This window comes from Erinaceus europaeus, chromosome X (genome assembly GCF_950295315.1).
Source record: "Erinaceus europaeus chromosome X, mEriEur2.1, whole genome shotgun sequence".
Classification (NCBI taxonomy): domain Eukaryota; kingdom Metazoa; phylum Chordata; class Mammalia; order Eulipotyphla; family Erinaceidae; genus Erinaceus; species Erinaceus europaeus.
In genome coordinates, this window is record NC_080185.1 from 63,177,754 (window position 1) to 63,201,811 (window position 24,058).

At 40.3% G+C, this 24,058-nt stretch overlaps 1 protein-coding gene across 3 annotated transcripts in view; it reads left to right on the forward strand.

Moving 5' to 3' along the window:
* The window catches only part of BTK (Bruton tyrosine kinase), a 64,107-nt gene that overhangs the window by 38,266 nt on the left and 1,783 nt on the right, over positions 1-24,058 (forward strand). For 2 of the 3 annotated variants that reach the window (XM_007537929.3, XM_060183275.1), the window contains 11 exons: positions 1,563-1,750; positions 2,339-2,401; positions 3,751-3,805; positions 4,080-4,159; positions 4,608-4,735; positions 5,439-5,513; positions 7,022-7,193; positions 13,433-13,649; positions 14,570-14,634; positions 18,374-18,492; positions 19,669-19,826. In XM_007537929.3, coding sequence (XP_007537991.1) covers positions 1,563-1,750; positions 2,339-2,401; positions 3,751-3,805; positions 4,080-4,159; positions 4,608-4,735; positions 5,439-5,513; positions 7,022-7,193; positions 13,433-13,649; positions 14,570-14,634; positions 18,374-18,492; positions 19,669-19,826 — 1,320 coding nt within the window. The remainder of the gene's footprint in view (positions 1-1,562; positions 1,751-2,338; positions 2,402-3,750; positions 3,806-4,079; positions 4,160-4,607; positions 4,736-5,438; positions 5,514-7,021; positions 7,194-13,432; positions 13,650-14,569; positions 14,635-18,373; positions 18,493-19,668; positions 19,827-24,058) is intronic. The other variant, XM_060183274.1, reaches the window with a different exon arrangement.

Consider the following 24,058-nt stretch of genomic DNA (forward strand, 5'->3'; position numbering starts at 1 on the left):
CACTACCTGCGCTTAACCCTCTGTGCTACAGCCCGACTCCCGTTCTTTTTTCTTTTTTACCACATCAGCTCTGGTTTACAGTGATACGGGGGATTGAACCTGGGACTTTGAAGCCTCAGGCACAACAATCTGTTTGCATAACCATTATGCTACCTATCCCTGCCCAACAAAGCCTGCTTTTATGTACTTTAATATATTTATTTACTAGAGAGGGAGAGGAAGGGAGAGGGCCAGGTGGTAGCACACCCAGTAGAAGAGCATACTGTTACCATTAGCAAGGTCCTGAGTTGGAGTCTCCACTTGCTCTGGAAGGGACTGCAAGTGTGTGGAGCAGCGCCGTAGGTGTGTATCTTTCTTTCTATCCATTGCTATATATATATATATAATCACCACTACAAGCAGTGAACTTGTCAAACGGGCAGGGAGTCCCAGTGATCACCCTGATGTAAACGAGAGAGTGAGAAAACAAATTAGAGCGTTACTCTTGCAGGTATGATATCGGTGATCAAACTCAGGATCTCATGCTCAAAGGTCATACACTACCCACTGTGCCAACTCCATGGCTGCAAAGTATTATTATTATAATTGTTGTTGTTAGTTACCGGAACACTGCTTGATTCTGGCTTATGGTAGTGCAAGGGATTAAACTTGTAACCTCTGGTGCCTAAGGCGTGAAAGTCTTTTGCATAACCATTCTGCTGTTTCTACTCTCTTTATTTTTTAATGAAAAATATTTTCAAAAAGTAAACTGAGGGAGTCGGGCAGTAGCACGTGGCGCAAAGCACAAGGACCGGCATAAAGATCCCAGTTCGAGCCCTTGGCTCCCCACCAGTAAGGGAGTCGCTTCAGAAGTGGTGAAGCAGGTCTGCAGGTGTCTGTCTTGCTCTCCCTATCTCTGTCTTCCCCTCCTCTCTCCATTTCTCTCTGTCCTATCCAACAACAACGACATCAATAATAACAATAAAACAAGGGAAAGAAAAGAGAATAAATAAATAAATATAAAAATAATAAATTGATGGCTGTATGCCCATTATCTAGCATCTACCACTAATATTTTCCATTAAAATTTGATTTGGGATTACTTTTTGTGGCCTCGAAAATTCATTTATTGTGAGTTAACATGGCTGGAATTACTATCTTCATTTTATAAACAGGTAAATTGAATGGGACCTGGCAGTGGTGCACAGCTTAGCACACACATTACCATGCCCAAGGACCCAGGTTCAGACCACTGATTCCCACCTGCAGGACTACAATTGGCTCATCATCTCTACTTCTTCTTCCCCTCTCCATTTCTCTCTGTCCTAGTAAATGAAAAAATATAAATACATTTTAAAAACATTAAAAAACAAACAAACTGATATTCTGAGGAATTTAGTGGATTCCTTTTTTTATGTAGTAGCCTAGGACTGGAACCTGGGGGGTCCTTGCTCTATAGGGTGAGCCCCCTGTTGACCCTATCATGGGGTGTGTGTGCTGTGTTTAAACAGATTACCTTCTTGAGGAAATGTTGCTTTACAAGAATTTTGTTTACCCCCCTTTTTTTCCCCCAAACTACTCAGATCTTGAAAAAACCACTCCCCCCTGAGCCAACAGCCGCTCAGGTCTCCACAAGTGAACTGAAGAAGGTAGTAGCCCTTTATGATTACATGCCAATGAATGCCAATGACCTCCAGCTACGGAAGGGCGAAGCATACTTTATCCTGGAGGAGAGCAACTTACCCTGGTGGCGAGCACGAGATAAAAATGGGTGAGTCCACACTAGCCATTCCAGATTCTTATGCCTTACCATTAGCCACACCTGCACAATCCTGCATTGTAATTCCCCTACTCTCATTATAAATTGTCCTTTCTCTGGGTCCATACTCCCAGAGGGTTAAAGAATAGGAAAGTTATCAGGGGGAGGGGATGGGATACGGAGTTCTGGTGGTAGGAATTGTGTGGAGTTGTACCCCTCTTATCCTAGATTTTTGTCAGTGTTTCCTTTTTATAAATAAAAATTTAAAAAAAAAAGAAGAGAAAAAGAAATTGTCCTTCCCACACCAGAGTGGATGTGCTCTGCCTCCAAGAATTCCCCTGAGGGCATCTCTGCACATGGCCCATATCTCAAAGTCTGGAAGGGCTGGCCCACTTGTTGTGGTGCACATGTCACCCCACTTCTGCCACTTTTGCATAAACTACACACATCACTGGCTTAGTCCTGTATCATCTGTCTGATCCTCTTTGAAGGAGGATATCTGCATGTGAGATTGATTTTAAGCCCAGGATAAAGACATAGGGATGCCTTTCCCAGGAAAGGGAGTGCTGGATGATCTATCACTTTTTCATTCCTCTATAGGCAAGAAGGTTATATTCCTAGCAACTATGTCACTGAAGCAGAAGACTCCATAGAAATGTATGAGTAAGTACCCTTGTAAGCTTGGTGCATGCTCTGCTAGAAGGAATGAAATGTGGTATATGCCTTTTTATATTGATATATGAACACATTTTAAGATACTAAAATCAGTGTCAGTGCAAGCCAAGTAGCTAATTTGGATAGTGTGTTGCTCGGTCATGTGCATAACCCAGGTCTGAGTCTGCCCCCCCTCACTGCATTGAAGGGAATAATAGTAGAATAAAATCAGTGCCAGCCTGATAGGATAACTAACCTGTAGAATGAGCCTGTTTTTCCATATGTATGACCCTGGTTTGAGCACGGACCCCACCACGTTTGAGGAAGCTTTATGCTGTGGTATCTTTCCCTCTTCTCCCTCTCTTTCTCTCTCTTCCCTTCCCTTTCCCTCTCTCTGTATCTCTGTCTCTCTGTCTCTCTGTCTCTCTCTGGCAGCCTGGAGTGGTGAAGTTCTGACAAACACAAAACAAAACAAACACCAAACAGTATCAATTAGGTTAAATGATACACTTCCCTGAGTGAGTGAGTATATGTGTCTTATTCTCGCCCCCAAACATCTTCTGCTTTTAAGAACTGGAGAGGTCACAATGCCCTATACCCACAATGCAGCAGAAGCACACTGAAGGGGGAAAAAACTGACAACCCGATAGAAAGCATTTGGAAGAGTGAAAATGATAAACTTCTGCCGTTGTTAAAAAACAAAACAAAACACAATTTTACTAGGGAAATAATGACTTGCAAGACAGTTGGCTACAGTTTCCTATCTTTCCATGTTAGGTGTCTGCACACCACTCCCACCACCATTTTAAGTCCTCCTCCATCATGATGCACTGGGTCCAGTGTCCACCCAACTTCCTCCCTCTATCCCAGCCCTTAATGCAACATACTATACCTAGACCATGTTTTGCCTCTTTCTTTCTTTCTTTCTTTCTTTCTTTCTTTCTTTCTTTCTTTCTTTCTTTCTTTCTTTCTTTCTTCTGTGTGTTTTAAGTTCCACCTCTAGTGAGACCATCTAGAATTCATTCTTCTTTTTCTAGCTTATCTCACTTAGTATGAGTTCTTCAAGTTCCATCCTATTCTTTTTCCTCAACTATGGATGTGGGTTGTCCTTGAGTGCCCTGTCTCTGGTCCCTAATGCCCTCCAAGGTTTGTCTTTTCCCTCAACTCTTCATTTATAAGACTTTCAGTGCCACCTGGGCTTTGGGAGGTGGGCTCAGTTTGCTCTGCATGTGATAGAAATGTAATAGCATTTGGGTGAACTGGCTAAATCATTGGCATGGGTGAGTCCTGCTGGGTGCTCTAACCTCTGAACCAATTGGGCCATGCCTGGGAGCCACCCCTGCACTCTCTATTTACAGGTGGTATTCCAAACATATGACTCGGAGTCAAGCTGAGCAATTGCTGAAGCAAGAGGTAAGTGTGCAATCACAAGCAAACAGCATTCCCCTTGCACATCCATCCAGGATTCTGATTTGAGGGCTTGCTACAGCTCCTTACCTCCAGGTAAGGCCTTGTCAAGGCCACCATGTCATGTTGCATTTCTCTCTGTCAAAGGCAATGAATCTACAGCTCAAATATAAAACTTTATAATGGAACCAGGAGGCTAGTTCTAGTTTCTTTAGGATTTGGGCAGGTAGGATGTAGGTGTGAGAAAATCCTTATGGTTAGATTATTTTTGTTGTTTCAGGGAAAAGAAGGCGGTTTCATTGTCAGAGACTCCAGCAAAGCTGGAAAATATACTGTGTCGGTGTTTGCTAAATCTATAGGGTGAGTGCTACTGTCCCAAGACCCTGGGGACAAACGATAGGGCCTCGTGCCCCCCACCCCCGCTCTCCATAATGGTGTTCCCCTCTTGCTTCATCTGTCCCTTAAACTCGTATCTTGTCTCATGAAAAAGAAAGAAAGAAAGAAGAAAAAGGAAGCAAACAAATTCTCTCTGAGACTTGTTGAGAACTCTAGTGGTTATCATTGGGAAAGTCGGGGCACAGAGCTTTTATGGTGGGTGTGGTGGGGAACTATGTCCTATAATCTTTTAATCTTGTAAACCACTATTAATCATATTTTTAAATGGCTTGGGAAAATGTTAAATTAAAAACATAAAGTGACAAATGGATATTATAAAAAACATAAACAAAACACAAAACTCCCACTTCACTATTGGGGTCCTGGTGACCCTGAATTCCATGTTAGTGACTCAATATCCACCTTTTTTCAGTGACCCTCAAGGGGTGATACGCCATTATGTTGTGTGTTCCACACCTCAGAGCCAGTACTATCTGGCTGAGAAGCACCTTTTCAGCACCATTCCCGAGCTCATTAACTACCATCAGCACAACTCAGCAGGTGAGTAGCAGGGACATCAGCTAAGGATATGACAATCACTAGTAGAATCAATCCAGGAGGAGGCAGTGAAGGGGAATATAAGCCTCAGAAGGCAGTGCCAAATAGATGTGAAAGTAACCCCATAAGTTGCTGAATAGATATCAAATAAAAACGAGGTCAAAGACTTTCTACTACTAGGGACTGACTTATTTGATGACTGATACCCAGTGCTTAAGGAAAGGCATCAGGAGAGAGTGGTGATTAGTCAGCAACTATTCATTGAGTTCCTAGTATGCATTCAGCAATTTCCTCGGTATTAGAGGAGAACACAAGAAAAATATTAACCAAGATCCCCGCTGTTTAAGAACATAGAAATTATAAAGCATCAGGAGACAATATTTAAGCAGTGTAGACTCCTAGGGAAGAAAATAAATTGGTTAGAGTATGAACAGGTGGAAAAAGTTTCATTGAGATGGTAAAATGTGAGTTAGTTATGTTTGAGTTGGGTGTTGGAGAAGTATTTAGTTGGGAATTGTATTTCAGTTAAGATTTTCTTTCTTTTTTTGTCCCTGCAAACTCATTTGTGAGAGAAGTTTCTATAAGACTTTGGGTCTGTGAAAATGCTCTGGGACTCAGTGTGCACTAGAAAGATAAACATCAGAAGTAACGGGATTTTAGTGAGGATGTGTGAAACATTTACAGCAAGACCCTTTCTGTGTTTCAGGACTCATATCTAGGCTCAAGTACCCAGTATCTCAGCAAAACAAGAATGCACCTTCCACTGCGGGCCTGGGATATGGTAACTAATTTCTCTGGGGTTGGGTGAATCAGTCAAATTCAAGGACTACCTCTGGCAGACTCAACTGTGTCCTCTCTGGCACACTGTTTTTCACCAGCTGCCTGTTAAGACAGCTAAACAAGGGCTTGAGCAGTGGCACACCCAGTTGACAGCACCATATGCAAGGAACTGGGTTTGAGGCCCCACTCCCCACATACTTCATGGAAGGTCTGCAGGTGTCTCTCTCTCTCCTCTGCCTCCCCTTCCTCTCTCAATTTCTTTCTGTCATACTTAATAAAATAGAAAGAAAAAAAGGAAAAATGGACACCAGGAGCAGTGGATACATTGTGCTAGCACAGAACCCAAGCAATAACCCTGGTGGGATTAAAATAAAATAAAATAAAAGCCAACGTTATTTAATGATCTTTCTCCCTCTGGTGGCTAGGACTGGTACTGCAAGACATATTCAAAAAATGATTTATAATAAAGTATGTTTGAGCAGCCAGGGTAGGGAGGTGGTACAGTGGGTAGAGCACTGAGTGATACTGGGTTGAAGTGCTAGCATTGCATTTGCCAGAATAATTCTCTGGTTCTTTCTCTTTCTAATAAATTAGACCTTTAAAAATAAAATTGGGGAGTCGGGCAGTAGTGCAGTGGGTTAAGTGCACATGGCGCAAAATGAAAGGACTGGCATAAGGATCCCAGTTTGAGCCCCCGGCTCCCCACTAGTAGGGAATTCACTTCACAGGCGGTGAAGCAGGTCTGTAGGTGTCTATCTTTCTCTCCCCCCTCTGTCCTCTCCTCCTGTCTCCATTTCTCTCTGTCCTATCCAACAGTGATAATAACATCAACAACAGTAATAACTACAACAATAGAATAGCAAGGGCAATAAAAGGGAATAATTTTTTTTAAAAAATTAAAAATAAATAAAATTGAAAAAGCATTATCCATAAAGGGGTTTTCTCTCTCTTCAACTATCATAACATTGGCTTATAACATTATTTAGGTTTCAGATATACATACTTGTATGTCAGCACCTGTATGTTCTGCATTAGGCTGGAAACCAAAAGTGTAGTTTCTATTCATCACTATGGTATTAACCCCACCCCCTTTACACAAAGAGATTACCTATTTTAAATTATTTCATTTATACAGATGAGAGAAATTTTCAGAGAGAGAGAGAGATTGAGATTGAGAGAGAAGCCAGAGCACCACTCTATTATATGCAGCATCCGGAATGTCCATATGCTCTACCAGTTGAGCATTTCCCCAACCCACAAAGGGATTGTAAGAGGTTACAACCAAGATTATTTGCCTGCTTTATGACTGACTTGCATCTAAAGCTCACAAATTTCTCCCAATAATTTCTTGTCCTGGAGATTTACCTGAGAAAAGATGAATTAGTACTCCTGAGAATTTCCCCTTTTACTAGTTGCCTGCTTCTACTTTGGTAGAGATTCTTATGTACTGTAGGAAATATTGTGCATACATGGCTTATAAAGAATTACACTAAGGGCTTGATGTTCTAGGATCATGGGAAATTGATCCAAAGGACCTGACCTTCCTCAAAGAGCTGGGGACTGGACAATTTGGGGTCGTGAAATATGGGAAATGGAGAGGCCAGTATGACGTAGCCATCAAGATGATCAAAGAAGGCTCCATGTCAGAGGATGAGTTTATTGCAGAAGCCAAAGTCATGATGTAAGTTCCAACACAAACTCAACTCTCAATCCAATTACTGGAATCTAGGGACTACCAGGGTGGTTCCGTCTGTGATTTAAGGTGACTTATAGTGAGTGGGATTTGAGTCCAACACATGAAGTCACTCATAAGTAAGAACCCTAACTTCTAAGATCATCTTTTTTATGCTTTAGATATCAATTGAGATTGAAATTGATGATTGGTATATGGCATCTGAGCAGCATCTAGATGTATATGTAGAAAATAAGGCTTTTAAAGGAGATGACCTCATTTTTTGAAAAAAATTATTTCTTTATTAGAGAATTAATGTTTTACATTCAACAGTAAATACAATAGTTTATACATGTATAACATTCCCCAGTTTCCCCATTTAACAATACAACCCCCGCTATGTCATTTATCATCCTTCATGGACCTGTATTCTCCTCACCCACCCACCCCAGAGTCTTTTACTTGGGTGCAATATGCCAATTCCATTTCAGGTTCTACTTGTGTTTTCTTTTCTGATCTTGTTTTTCAACTTCTGCCTGAGAGTGAGATCATCCCATATTCATCCTTCTGTTTCTGACTTATTTCACTCAACATGATTTTTTCAAGGTCCATCCAAGATCGGCTGAAAACAGTGAAGTCACCATTTTTTACAGCGGAGTAGTATTCCATTGTGTATATATACCACAACTTGCTCAGCCACTCATCTGTTGTTGGACACCTGGGTTGCTTTCAGGTTTTGGCTATTACAAATTGTGCTGCCAAGAACATATGTGTACACAGATCTTTTTGGATGGATGTGTTGAGTTCCTTAGGATATATCCCCAGGAGAGGAATTGCAGGGTCGTAGGGTAGGTCCATTTCTAGCTTTCTGAGAGTTCTCCAGACTGTTCTCCACAGAGGCTGGACCAATTGACATTTCCACCAGCAGTGCAGGAGGGTTCCTTTGACCCCACACCCTCTCCAGCATTTGCTGCTGTTACCTTTTCTGATGTATGACATTCTCACAGGAGTGAAGTGATATCTCATTGTTTTCTTGATTTGCATTTCTCTGACAATCAGAGACTTGGAGCATTTTTTCATGTGTTTCTTGGCCTTTTGTATCTCTTCTGTGGTGAATATTCTGTCCAAGTCCTCCCCCCATTTTTGGATGGGGTTATTTGTTGTCTTGTTGTTGAGTCTGGCAAGCTCTTTATATACATTGGTTATTAAACTCTTATCTGATGTATGACATGTAAAGATCTTCTCCCATTCTGTGAGGGGTCTCTTGGTTTGGGTAGTGGTTTCTTTAGCTGTGCAGAAGCTTTTTAATTTGATGTAGTCCCATAGGTTTATACTTGCCTTAGTCTTCTTTGTAATTGGATTAGTTTAATAGAAAATGTCTTTAAAATTTATGCAGAAAAGAGTTCTGCCAATATTTTCCTCTAAGTATTTGATAGTTTGTGGTCTAACATCCAAGTCCTTGATCCACTTGGAATTTACTTTTGTATTTGGTGAAATATAGTGATTCAGTTTCATTCTTCTGCATGTTTCAACCCATTGTTTTCAACACCATTTGTTGAAGAGACTCTGCTTTCCCCATGTAATAGTCTGGGCCCCTTTGTCAAAGATTAGATGTCCATAGGTGTGGGGCCTCATTTCTGGGCTCTCAATTCTATTCCACTGGTCAGTGTGTCTATTCATGTTCCAGTACCAAGCAGTTTTGATGACAATGGCCCTATAATACAGTTTGAGAACTGGGAGTGTGATTCCTCCCGTTCTGTTCTTTTTTCTCAAGACTGTTTTGGCAATTCTAGGTCTTTTCTGATTCCAGATAAACATTTGTAGCATTTTTTCTATTCTCCTAAAAAATGTGCTTGGGATCTTGATGGGGATAGCATTAAATTTGTAGATGGCTCTGGGTAATATATTCATTTTGATGATGTTAATTCTTCCAACCCATGAACATGGAATATCTTTCCACTTCTTTGTGTCTTTTTCAATTTCTTTGAGTAGTGACTCATAATTTTCAGTATACAAGTCTTTCACTTCTTTGGTTAGGTTTACTCCTAGATATTTTATTGTTTTTGTTGCTATAGTAAAAGGAATTGATTTCTGGATTTCAATTTCTTCTAACTTAGTGTTTGCATAGAGGAATGTCACTGACTTTTGAATGTTAATTTTGTAGCCTGACACCTTACTGTATTGCCTGATGATTTCCAAAAGCTTCTTGCTGGATTCCTTAGGTTTTTCCATGTATACTATCATGTCATCTGCAAATAAGGAGAGTTTGACTTCTTCTCTTCCAATCTGTATCCCTTTAATTCCTTGCTCCTGCCTGATTGCTATGGCAAGAACTTCCAACACTATGTTGAATAGTAATGGTGATAGTGGGCAGCCCTGTCTAGTACCTGATCTGAGTGGAAATGCTTCCAGTTTTTCACCATTGAGTATGATGTTGGCTGTAGGTTTGCCATATATAGACTACACTATCTTCAGGAATTTTCCATCTATTCCGTTTTTTGTAGTGTTTTGATCATAAAGGGATGTTGTATTTTGTCAAAGGCTTTCTCTGCATCTATTGATATGACCATGTGGTTTTTGGTCTTGCTTTTGTTGATGTGGTGGATCACATTGATTGATTTACATATATTAAACCAATCTTGTATGCCTGGGATAAACCCCACTTGTTCATGATGAACAATCTTTTTGATATACTGCTGTATCTGGTTGGCTAGAATTTTGTTCAATATTTTCGCATCTATGTTCATCAGAGATATTGGTCTGTAGTTTTCTTTTTTGGTTGTGTCCCTGTCTGCTTTTGGTATCAGGGTGATGTTGGCTTCATAGAAGCTGGCAGGGAGTATTCCAGTGTCTTCAATCTTCTGGAAGACTTTTAAAAGTAGAGGTATTAGTTCTTCTTTGAAGGTTTTATAGAATTCATTTGTAAAACCATCTGGTCCAGGACTTTTATTTTTGGGTAGATTTTTGATAACTGTTTCTATTTCATTAGCGGTGATGGGTCTGTTCATGTTATCCACTTCCTCTTTACTTAGTTTTGGAAGTTGGTAGGTATCTAGGAAATTGTCCATTTCTTCCAGGTTCTCTAGCTTGGTGGCATATAGTTGTTCATAGAAGCCTCACATGATATGTTGAATTTCTATGGTGTCTGTTGTGATATCTCCTCTTTCATTTACTATCCAATATATTTGGGTCTTCTCCCTTTTTTGTTTTGTGAGTCTGGCTAGAGGTTTGTCGATTTTGTTAACTCTTTCGAAGAACCAACATTTACTTTCATTGATCTTTTGTATGGTTTTCCTATTCTCAATGTTATTTATTTCTGCCCTAACTTTAGTGATTTCTGTCCTTCTGGTTGCTTTAGGGTTCCTTTGTTGTTCTTCTTATAGGTCTTTAAGATGTGCAATCAGGCTGTTTATTTGTGTCTTTTCTTGTTTCCTAATGTGTGCTTGAATAGCTATGAACTTCCCTCTTAGGACTGTTTTAGCTGTGTCCCAAATATTTTGATAGCTTGTGTCCCAAATATTTTGATAGCTTTTGATAGTAGTGTCCATTCCTATCTTTTTTAATCTTATCTATTTTAAAGTCTATCATGTCAGATATGAGAATAGCTGTTCCTGCCCTTTTTTGTGGGCCATTGGCTTGTATGATAGTTTTCCATCCTTTCACTTTAAGTCTGTGTTTGTCTTGTTGAGTTAGGTGGGTTTCCTGTAGACAACATATTGTTGGGTTGTGTTTTCTGATCCATATTCCTACTCTGTGTCTTTTAATAGGTGAATTCAGGCCATTGACATTTATTGATATCAAAGATTGAAGATATTTTAACACTATTCTTGTAGAGTTTTAGAGTGTTTTGATATATGTCCTATTTGTGGTGGTCTGGTTGTTTATAGGAGACCTTTCAGAACTTCTTTCAGGGTAGGCTTGGTGATGGTTGCTTCCTTCAACCGTTGCTTGTCTGAGAAGGTTTTTATGCCTCCATCTAGTATGAATGACAGTCTAGCAGGATATAGTATTCTTGGCTGAAAGCCTTTCTCATTGAGCACTTGATAGATATCTTGCCATTCTCTTCTGGCCTGTAGTGTTTGTATGGAGAAGTCTGCTGCTAATCTTATGGGTTTTCCTTTGTAGGTGACTCTTTATTTTTCTCTTGCAGCCTTCAGGATCCTTTCTTTATCCTTATTCCTTTCCATTCTAAGTATGATATGTCTTGGTGTCTTTAGGTCTGGGTTAATTCTGTTTGGGACTCTCTGGGATTCTTGAATTTTTATGTCTTTTATGTTGTCTAGACTAGAGAAGTTTTCAGCTACTATGGCCTGGAAAATGCTTTCTTCCTCTCCTTCTCTTTCTTCCTCTGGTATGCCAATAATGCGTATATTGTTTCTTTTGAAGTCATCCCATAGGACTCTGTTGTTGTTTTCAGCATCTCTTAATCTCTTTTTGAGATCTCTTACTTCTTTTTTAGTTGTCTCTAATTCATCCTCAATCTTGCTAATTCTGTCTTCAGCCTCATAGATTCTATTCTCTCTGCCCTCTACTGTTTTCTGGAGTTCATCTATTTTGTTGCCCTGCTCTGATACTATTTTAGCTTGTTCAGCTAGTTGCCTTCTTAGCTCAGCGATTTCAGCTTTCAGCTCTCTAATAACCATGCGATTATTAGAATTTTCTTCCATATTCTCATTTGTTGTTCCTGCATTTCTGATTACAATTTTTTCAAATTCTTTACTCACTCCTGTTATTATTTCCTTAGCTAATGTTTGGATGTTGAACTCGTTGTTTTGTGCTTCACCCTCTGGAGGACTTTTAGCTGGACTCTTGTTCTGGTTCGATTCTCCAATATTTTTTCTTGTTTTAACCATTGTATATAATATGTTATGAGTTCCCTTTATCAGTACTTTTCAAATTATTGATCACTATTGCCTGAATTGACTTGTGTCTAAGTAAGTTAATTAAAGGGTTCACAATGGTGGAAGTTAACAGTTATTTCAATTCCTGAGTTGGAGCTCAGTGGTTTAAAAGCCTCTTTCTTTTTTTTTTTCCTTCCCTGTAGGCTATGGGAGCCTGAGGGCTTTTAAACTATCAATAGGCTTCTTAGCTTAATCACTGACTCCTGACCAAGAGATAAAGCAGGGTGTGGCAGAGATAACCCAGTGGTTATGCAAAGAGACTTTCCTAGCCCCTCAGATATGCCACCGAGTATAGGTCTTCTGAGTTTCCTGGTTAGATCTCTGTCCCCTGGTGTCCCTTCCTGTCGCTGCTCCAGATTCTGAGGGTAGTAGCAATGGAGACTCACAGTTGCACTTGGTGAGTCTCTGGGGAGTCCTCTTCTCCCTTAAGCTGTCCCCTTGTTGGTGGAGCAGACTGGAGGTGGTGTCTCAACTGATAAACTGCTGAACTGTTAGCAGTCACTTAATCTCTCCTTAGGCCCCTCTCTCCTCTCTGTCACCAGCCACATGTGTTTGTACTCACCGGTGATTTACTGGGTTCCTGTGGTCATTCTAGTCCTGTCTTGTTTCGGTCCGGGTGGTCTCCTTTGGTATTCCTAGTTGATCCGGGAAAGGAGAGGAGAGGAGAGAAAGTGATGTGCTGCTCATAACTCTGCCTCCAGATGACCTCATTTTTTACAGCTACATAGTACTCCATTGTGTGTATGTACCACAGCTTTCTTAGTCATTCACCTGTCATTAGGCATCTGTGTTGCTTCCAAGTTTGGGTTAATACAAAATGAAATAATTAAGCCCCAACAAAATTTTGAAAATGGGAAATAAGTCTTTCAACATGAAGACTTGCTCTAACTTGTTCTCAATTTCTTTTTTTAAATTTTTAATTATCTTTATTTATTTATTGGATAGATACAGTAAGAAATTGAGTGGAAGGGAGACACAGAGAGGGAAAGAGACAGTAAAACACCTTGAACCATGCTTTACCACTCACAAAGCTTTCTCCCTGCAGGCGGGGACCAAGGGCTTGAGCCTGGGTCCCCGCACATTGCAACACTTGCACTCAACCAGGTGCGCCACCACCTGGCCCCCAGTTCTCAGTTTCTTTCCAGTTCTGTTGATGGGCTCCAAGTCCCTGCTCACACTTACCCTATCACTGTTTTTGAGGTGTGGAGTGAAAAGGAAGAAAATTAACTTGCTCTTATGTTTCCTTATCTGCTGTGCTAGTCCTGGCGCAGTCTCCTTCTTCCCCAGCCTCTTCATGACTCTTATGCTGAGTCAGAGGGGAGGACTGGTTTGTTGCCTCTCCTGTAGGAATCTTTCCCATGAGAAACTGGTGCAGTTATATGGCGTCTGTACCAAACAGCGTCCCATCTTCATCATTACTGAATACATGGCCAATGGCTGCCTCTTGAACTACCTGAGGGAGATGCGTCATCGCTTCCAGACACAGCAGCTGCTAGAGATGTGCAAGGATGTCTGCGAAGCCATGGAATACCTGGAGTCAAAGCAGTTCCTCCACCGAGATCTGGTAGGATATCCAAAGGATTAGTTGGAGCCCAAGGGCTGAGGGAGTGTGAAAGTGGCAGAGGAAGGCATATTATATGTGAGGGAAGAGGGTTACTGGACTCATCATTTCAGTTGAATATAGACTACCTGAATAGTTAGGTGTACCTCTGCCCCCAAAGGTCAGCCAGTTAAGGATCTCTAGCTTCAACTCTACAAGTTCTGTTATGGAGGAATTGCAACCATTCATTCTCAGCCCCTAAGTGTAAAGGTGGGATCTTTCTGGGACATAGGGGCAACCTGGTTTCCCAGTGAGATCATTCCTGGCACAGACCCATCATTTACTTATATAGCTCATGCTCTGAGGGCCAGAAGTTAACACTTAGATTTGTCAATGTCATATGTTAGCTACCATACACTTAAGGAAGAAACATTTCACATTGCAAAAGTTGGAATTATCAGCTTCTTTTGAAGGTCTAGACCATTTTGGTACCTGCAATATCTACCCACCCCACCTCACTCCCCACCACTTTGCTTGCCTGGTCTCCAGACACATCAGATTTTGTGCCTCTGTTACCTTCAGTCAGGATCAGTTATATAATAACTAGTCCCACTTGTAGAAGAGCATAAAATGAAACAAATTTGACTTCCTTTTACTCTCTCAGTATGTCTGTGCAGGAAAGGGTGTCATGCAATTGCCAATGGGAGTGAAATTCTGAATGCCCTCAGTGATTTCCTAGTGTCTATGCAGAGAATTGCTTTATATATGGTGGAAATGCAGCAGAATTTCTCAGTGACATCAGCTGGCTCCTGTCCCATGTGAAATTGTCTCTAGTTGCAGAATAAGTTTCCCTGGCTATACCTGCCCCCACTTGGTGGGCAACTACTATGTTCTTTTAATGTGTGTGCCAGAGATAAGTCTTATTATTATCTGTTGTACTGCAGGCAGCTCGAAATTGTTTAGTCAACGATCAAGGAGTTGTTAAAGTATCTGACTTCGGCCTGTCCAGGTGAGTTTGACTTTTTCATCTTTTTCTTTCTAAAAGTGAATGTAGTACAAGTTACACAGGAGGAGGCATTACAGCTTTTAATGCTCTCCAATTTTTTTTCTCAGATATATTGGTCTTTTCCATCTTCAATCAACTTTTTTCCTTTTCTTTCTCTGAATTGTCAAATCAATCATTTCATTACATCTTTTTCTCTCTCTTATTTCAACTTGCTCTTTCTGCTACCTATTTCTGGCATCTTGTGTTGCTCCATTAATCCTGTTGAGTTTACTCCTTTGTTCTTTCTTCCTTAGTCAGTTTAATTCACACCAATAACTGCTGAATAGAAAGAATGGAGGGAGAATAAAAAGAAAGAAATAAAGAAAGAAGCAGGGGAAAAGCTAAGTGGTTATGCAAAAGACTTTCATACCTGAGGCTTTCACATCCCAAGTTTGGTTTCTGGAACCACCATAAGACAGAAGGGAGCATCAGTGTGTATGCTTATGTATGTGAGGGGAAGAACATTCAGGAAAGGTAGCTAGAAGAATAATATTTATGTCTTGGACTACTACCCAGATTTAAGAAGAGCTGAAATCTTGCCTTTTGCTACAGCATTCATCAAACTGGAGGGAATCATCATAAGTGAAACAAATTAGAAGGAGAAAGATGAATGGTATATGATCTCACTCGTGTGGAACTTAAGGGACAAAGCAAAGGAACAGATAGGAGCAAGCATATGTAGACCTTTAGCTGATGTCTGCAGATTTCAGGTCAATAAAGGGGAGGAAGTAAGGGCTATAAGAGACAAGGGAGCCCAATGCTCTGTTATGGAGGAAGATGACACTTTGATGGTGGGTGAGGTGTGCTGACACATGTTTTAGGAAGATATGAAACTATACCCATGAGACAATAACGAACCTGTAAAACAACATTTCTTCAATTAAATAAGAGGAGCTATCTGTAAGATCATGTTTCACTTCATCCTTGCTCTGGTCATATTGTCAACCAGTAGTATTAAGTTATATATGGAAACAAGAATATGTTAAAAAATAAAATCCATAATGACTAGAGAGATCACTCACTGGGTAAGCTGCATGCATTGGTATGCATGCAGCATAGAAGATTCAAGTCCTGGCACTTCACTGGAGGTGTTACGGTACTGAAGGGAGTTCTGGTGCTATGGTGTTTCTACCTTTCTTTGTCTTCTTTCTTCTTTCCTTCTGTTTTACTTTCTTCCTTTGTTACTGTATTGAAAAAATATTTTATTGGGGGATTAATGGCTTACAGTTGGTACATGTGTAAGATTTCTCCCTCAGCTTAAGTCTTCTTCACTATCATGCACCAGGATCTGAAAGCCTCCCGCACCCCCCAGTCCTTTAATTTGGTGCAATACACCAAATCCAGCCCAAGTTCTACTGTGTGTTTCCTTTTTATTTCCTTACTACCTGAATGGTAAGTGGCCTAAAGTGGTTAAACCATGCATTTGCTCGCCCCTGGTTCCACAAAATGCATATGTATATAAATACATTTTAAAAATGTATAAAATACATTAGTTGGACAGCATAACTTTCTTTTTATACGAGATCACTGCTCAGCTCTGGATTATGGTGGTGCTGGGGACAGAAATGGGACATCGGAGCCTCAGACATAGCAGTCTTTTATAGAACCAGTGTGCCATCCTCAGAGTCCCAGCAGAGATTTTCCCCTTATATTTTTATTTGTGATGTACAAATTTGTGATTTATTTGTTGCTTACAAGATTATAAAATTGTAGTGTGTAGCTCCATACCATATCCACTGTCCAAGTTCTGTGTCTCCACCCTCTCATCTCCCCAGGAGAGACTTTTAAGAAACTCTGTTTGGTGGCATTCCTTTAGGCAAACACTAAGCCAGAAGAGGAGGTTATCCAGAAATCACTCCCATTCACTTCCACAGCAAAATCAATAAAATATCTAGGAATAAGCCTAATCAAAGAAATGAAATACTTGTATACAAAAAAAAACTATAAGTCATAATTCAAGGACATAGAAAATGATACCAAGAAATGGAAGTATATCCCATGTTCATGGATTGGAAGACTTAATATCATCAAAATGAATATTCTACCCAGAGCCATAACAAATTTAATGTGATAACCATCAAAGTCCCACCAAGTTTCTTTAAGAGAATAGAACAAAAATTATAAGCATTTATCTGGAACCAGAAAACACCTAGAATCACCAAAACAATCATGAGGAAAAGAAACAGAAATGGAGACATCACACTTCCAAATCTCAAACTATATTATAAGGCCATCATCATCAAAACAGACTGGTACTGGAACAAAAATAGATACACAGACCAGTGGAACAGAACTTAAAGCCCAGAAATAAATTCCCACACCTATGAACATCTAATATTTGATAAGAGGGCCCAACTGATTAAATGGAGGAAGGAGGTTCTCTTCAATAAGTGGTGCTGGGAAACTGTGTTGAAACATGCAGAAGAATGAAACTGAACCATTTTATCTCACCAGAAACAAAAGTCAACTCTGAATGGATCAAGGACCTGGATGTCAGACACGAAACTATCAAATACTTAGAAAAACATATTGGTGGAACTCTTTCCCATCTAAATCTCAAGGACATCTTGGATGATACAAACCCAATTGCAAGGAAGACTAAAACAAAAATAAACCAATGAGACTAAATCAAATTGAAAAGGTTCTGCACAGTAAAAGAAACCACCAACCCAAACAAAGAGACCCCTCATAGAATGAGGGAAGATCTTTACATGCAATACGTCAGACAAGAGGCTAATAACCAAAATATATAAAGATCTCACTAAACTTAGCAACAAGAAAGCAAATTACCCAATTCAAAAGTGGGGAGAGAATATGAATAGAAAATCACTACAGAAGAGATACGGGGGCCAACAGACATATGAAAAATTACTCTAAGACAGTGATTGTCAGAGAAATGCAATGCAAATAAAGACGACAATGAGATACTACTTCACCCCTGTGATAGTGTCATGCATCAAAAATGACAGCAGCAACAAATGTTGGAGAGGAACCCTCCTATAATGCTGGTGGGAATGTAAACTGGTCCAACCTGTGTGGGGAGCAGTCTGGAGAACCCTCACAAGGCTACAAATGGACCTTCCTTATGATCCAATAATTCCTCTCCTAGGGATATATCCTAAGGAGTCAAGCAAACACACCCAAAAAAAGATATGTGAATACTTATGTTCGTAGCAGCGCAAATTGTAATAAGCAAAACCTGGAAACAGCCCAGGTGCCCAACAACAGATGAATGACTGAGAAAGTTGTGGTAAATATACACAATGGAATACTACTCAGCTATTAAGAATAATGAACCCATCTTCTCCTACCCATCTTGGATGGAGCTAGAAGGAATTATGTTAAGTGAGATAAGTTAGAAAGACAAAGACAAGTATGGGATGATCCCACTCACAAACTAAAGTTGAGAAAGAACAGAAAGGGAAACACAAAGCAGAAATTGACCGACTTTGGAGTATGGCACCAAAGTAAAAAAATCTGAGAGGGAGGGTGAGGGTAGATTTTTCAGCTCCACTTTAGGGATGTGGGGGTAGGAGCATAGACCTTTGCTAGTGGAAATGGTGTTGAATAGATAAAGTTTATAGACTTAAAAAATAAAAGAAACTTTGTATGTATGTATTTGTTGACCACTTGTGACTGTGCCAAGAAAACTTAAACAAATGTCAAACTCTCTAAATCCTAAAAAGTTCCTAATACTTTGCAGGTATGTCCTGGATGATGAGTACACAAGCTCAGTAGGCTCCAAGTTTCCAGTTCGGTGGTCTCCACCAGAAGTTCTTATGTATAGCAAGTTCAGCAGCAAATCTGACATTTGGGCTTTTGGTGAGTGAGTAATACTATGCAGCTCAAAGCGAGTGAAATGAGGTGGTGGTGGTGGTGGGGAAATCCACACTTGGCAGTCTGTACAAAGAAATTGTTATTGTTCTGACTTTCATCCTTCTGGTTCCTATGGAATATTTACTATGTCAGGCACAACAGAGGCTTCTGGGGACATAGGTTTGACCATTTAACTCCTACCTTCTGAAAACTTACACTAGTTTGAGGGAAACAATTGATTCTTTCAGTACTCAGTAGCTTTTGCATACTGATTATGTAACAGGAACTTCTACCATATTTTATGAAAAAATTGTTATTTCTCTTCTAGAGGAGTTAATAGTCCAGTGCAATGATAACCTTAGCATGATCCATCAGGAATTTGGACAAAATGCAAAACAGGATAATGGGGATGGGGGTGGGAACTAGTTGAGCCATTATTTAAAATTTTTCATATTAACACATTCTCATTTTAATTAAAATTATTAGTGTTTGAATAGTGATTTACAAACATAATATAATAGGGGTATACCACACCAGAGTTCTGTGTCCCCACACCAGAGTTCTGTGTCTCCAACCCCCTCAAGCAGAAATTGCAATAGATCTCAGGTATTAGTTAACTTTATATCTATCTGTCTTTCTAGCTATATCTATATATGTATATCTTCCCATTTTTTTTCTGCAGCCCTGCCTTCATTTCCAACTCATACCTATACCTACTACTACTTTTTTTTTTTCCCTCTTCCATTGCAAATAAATGAAACAGTGCCTGACTTTCTCTGGAGTTTTCCAGATTAATTTCCCTTTCAGTGATGGTATATAAATAAAGATTCCTGATGATAAATATTTCAGGTCCCAGTGGAATTGAGGTCCAGATTCTTTGGTCATCTTCCCTTATCTTTTCCCCCCTCTGGGGGTATGGCCCAAAATTCTTTTGGGGGCACAAAAAGAAGAATTTCTGACTTTTGTAATTGCTGCTCCACTGGACATGAATGTTGGCAGGTTGATCCATCCCCTCAGCCTGTTTCTGTCTTTCCCTAGTAGAGTAGGGCTCTGGAAAGGTGAATGAACCTACTTGTTGAGTTTGCTCTAGGAATACTAGGATTCCTACTAACATCTCTCTCCTGCCCCCACACACAAAAAAGGACTATGCTGATTTATTAACTGTTTTTCCCCACTTTCTAGGGGTTTTGATGTGGGAAATCTACTCTCTGGGAAAGATGCCATATGAGAGATTTAATAACAGTGAAACAGCTGAACATATCGCCCAAGGCCTGCGTCTCTTTAGGCCTCATCTAGCATCAGAGAGAATATATACCATTATGTACAGTTGCTGGCACGAGGTAGGTATTTTATTGGGACCTGCTAAGTTCTTTCCTTCAATCTGTTTTTTCACTATGCTGGCCAGGTAGCCAGACCACATAGCAGCTGGGCACATAATAATAATGATACACATTCCTGGGTCCCTGCATGCCCTTCAGACTTTTCATGGCCAGAGCCTTTTGCAGGCCTCTTCAGCTTTCACTAGAATGTCTTTTTATTTTTATTTTATTTATTAATTACTGGATAGAGACACAGAGACATTGAAAGGGTAGGGAGTGATATAAAGAGAATGAGACAGAGAGACACCAGCTTTACTTCACCTATCATGAAACATTCCCCCTGCAGGTGAGGACCGGGAGCTTGAACCTGGGTCCTTGCGCACTGCAGTGTGTGCACTTAACCAGGTGCACCACCACTTGGACCCCATTTCTGTTTAATACTTTTTATTAGTGATTGAATATTGATTTACAAAATTATGAGACAACAGGGTGTAATTCCACACTGTTCCCATCACCAGAATGCTGTGTCCTCAATCCCTCCATTGGAAACTGCAGCAGTAGTTCTCCCAAGGCCACCCATATGGGTTGGCTATTATTCGTATATAAATGTATGTGTACATATTTGCCTCTTATTCCTTTTTTAAGATCTTCTTTCTTCACAAAATTTTAATTACATTTTATTTGATAGATAGTCAGAAATCGAGTGGGTAGGAAAGATAGAGACACCTGCAACACTGCTTTACCACTTGCAAAGCTTTCCCCCTGAAGGTGGGGACCAGGGGCTCGAACCTGGATCCTTGCATATTTTAACATGTGAACTCAACCAGGTGTGCCACCACACCAGCCTCACCATTTTTTTTTCTATGATCCTGCCTTCCTTTTCCCTCCTTCCTTCCTTCCTTCCTTCCTTCCTTCCTTCCTTCCTTCCTTCCTTTTTTTTTTTTGCCTCCAGGGTTATCATTGGGTTTTGGTGCCTGCACTATGAATCCATTGCTCCTGGAGGCTATTTTTTGCCTTTTGTTGCCCTTGTTGTTTATCATTCTTTTTACTATTATTGTCATTGCTATTGTTGTTGTTGGATAGGAGGGGAAGACAGAGAGGGGAAAGAGAAAGATAGACATCTTTAGACCTGCTTCACTGCTTGTGAAGCAACCCCTCTGCAGGTGGGGAGCCGGGGGCTCAAACCAAGATCCTTAACTCTGGTCCTTGTGCTTCATGCCATGTGTTCTTAACCCACTGCCCCACAGCCCGATCCGCCTACCTTCCCTTCCTTTCCAAGTCACACCTACACCTATTGCTACTTCTGAATGTCCTTCATTTTTTCCTCTTCTTCCTCTGGGTCTTGAGATCTTGATGGAATTAGAGTTCAAAGCCCTCTGATCATCTTCTTTGAACATTGCTCCCCCTGTGGGGGTATGGACCAGTATACTTTTGGGGTGCAGAAGATGGGGGTTCTGGCTTCTGTAATTGCTTCTCCATTGGACTAGGATGTCTTTTTAACAGACTTCAATACCAACTCAATCTTAGGGAGAGGAGGTGATATGGGTTCAGGTCACCTAGAAAAGCAGGCAGTTAAAGTCACTCAGACAAACATAATAGGTTACTGAGTCTCATATCCAGAGCTTCTAATTAGGTATGTCTGAGGTTGGATACAAATATGTCTTTGAACTTGGTACCTTTGGTGTCTCAGATATGAAAATCTGTTGTACTCACTATATAGTTGGTGCTATCTCCCCAGCCTCTATCTCTCTCTTTTTTGTTGACCAGGAACACTGTGCATGTCTGATTTCACTGCACCTGGGCTGATTCCTCATTCAGATAATGGGAGACAGAAAGAGACAGAGAGATATGACAGTACTGGACTTTATCCCAGTGACATGGTACCTCCCATGTAGTGCAAGGCCTTAAACCCGGGCTCCGTGCATGACAAGGTTCATGTCCTGTCTAGTAGGTGAGCTATCTCTTGAGCCTGATATGCCTTTTAAAAAATTAAATTGATTTATTTTGACTTCTCACTATTTTATTATACTACACAAATTTGGAGTACAACTTCATATCTCTATAAATGTGTAAGCTGGGAGTCGGGTGGTAGCACAGTGGGTTAAGTACACGTGGCGCAAAGCACAAGGACCGGTTAGGATCCCAGTTCGAGCCCCCGGCTCCCCACCTGCAGGGGAGTCGCTTCACAGGCGGTGAAGCAGGTCTGCAGGAGTCTCTCTGTCTCTCTTCCTTTCTGTCTCTCCCTTCTCTCTCAATTTCTCTCTGTCTCTATCCAATAGCAAATAAGTAAATAAAAATTAAAAATTAAAAAAAAATGTATAAGCCTCACTGTACCCTCTTCCAGGAGGGTACACTATCAAAATTATGCCTTTATCCCTTCCTCCCACCAGTTTTCTCCTTTTCCTGTGGGAACCATCATGGGAGTCACAGGGTGTTTTGTTGTTGTTGTTGTTTGTATTTTGTCAGATCATTTGCCTTAGTCATTTATAGTCTACATATGAGAAAACCATCCTGTAATTGTCTTAATCACCTCATGTTCCATCCATCTTGTCCTTAAAGATATGATTTAAACATTATTTTATTTTTGTCACCAGAGTGTAAGATGGGGCTCAGTGACTGCATGACTTTACCACTGCTAGTGGCCATTTTTTCTTTTCTATTTAAAGAGGTAGAGAGACAGAGAGAAACACAGCAGCACTGCTCCACAGCTTGTGAAGCTCACACCTCTTCTCTGCAGGCACTTCCATGTGGTGGCTCAGGGCTTGAACTCAAGTCCTCATGCATTGTAACATATGCACTTCATTGAGTGAGACACCTACTACTGGCCCCACAGCTTGTCCTATCTATCTACCTAACTATCTATTAATGTTTTAGTATTTTATTTAGGATAGAAACAGAGAGAAATTGAGAGGTAAGGGAGAGATAGAGAAAGAGACACTTGTAGCACTGCTTCACCACTTGCAAAGCTTTCCCCTGGAAGAGATATGTGTGTGTGTGTGTGTGTGTGTGTGTGTGTGTGTGTGTGTGTGTGTGTCTGTGTGTCTGTGTAGGCTTAAACCTGGGTCCTTGTGCACTGTAACATATATTCTCTACTGCATGTGCCACCACTTGGTGCCAGTGTTATTTTTTTTAAATAGCTAAGAAGTCTTTAATTATATGTGCTATAATTTCTTTATCCAGTCACCCTTTGATGAGAAGGTAGTTTGATCCCATATTTTAACTATTGTACATAGTGCAGCTATGATCATATGGATGAAAATATCCTTTAAAATTAGTATTTTTGCATCTGCTGGCTAAATGTCTAGTAGTGGTGCTGCTGGATCAGATAATATTTAAGTTTTCAGTTTTTCAAGGAATGTCCACACTGTTATCTGTAGAGGTCACACCGATATACATTCCCACTAACAGTGTACTAGATCTCCCTTCTCTCCACATTCTCACTAACACTTGTTTCTTGCCTTTCTTTTTTTTTTTTAATTGGGGGATTAATGATTTACAGTCAACAGCAAAATACAGTAAAAATAAAATAAAATACAGTAGTTTGTACATGTATAGCATTTCTCAGTTTTCCACATAACAATTCAACCTCATCTAGGTCCTCTGACATCATGTTCCAGGACCTGACCCCCCCCTCCAGAGTCCTTTACTTTGGTGCAATACACCAAACCCAGCTCAAGTTCTGCTTTGTGTTTTCTTATGTTTCAACTTCTTTTTTTTATTATTAGTGATTTAATTGACAAGACTGGGATAAGAGGTATACAATTCATACAGTTCCCACCACCAGCGTGCCATATCCCACCCCCTCCATTGGAAGCTTCCCAATTATCCCTTTGGATGTATGAACCAAAGATCTTTATGGGGTGCAGAAGGTGGGAGGTCTGGCTTTTGTAATTGCTTCTCCACTGTCCATGAGTATGGATAGGTCAATCCATACCCCCAGCCTGTCTCTACCTTTCCTTAGTGGGGTAAGGTTCTGGGAGGGTGGGGTTCCCAGACACATTGGTGAGGTCGTCTGCCCAGGGAAGGCAGGCCATTTTTCCTTTCTTGTAATAGATATTCTAACCTTGTGAGGTGATATCTCATTGTCATTTTGAGTTCCATTTAAAATTAATAATATTTGATAATAAGTGAGGTTGAACGTTTTCTTTTTTTAATATTTTTTAAAATATTTATTCCCTTTTGTTGTCATTTTTATTGTTTTACTTATTATTGCTGTTGTTATTGATGTTGTCATTGTTGGATAGGACAGAGAG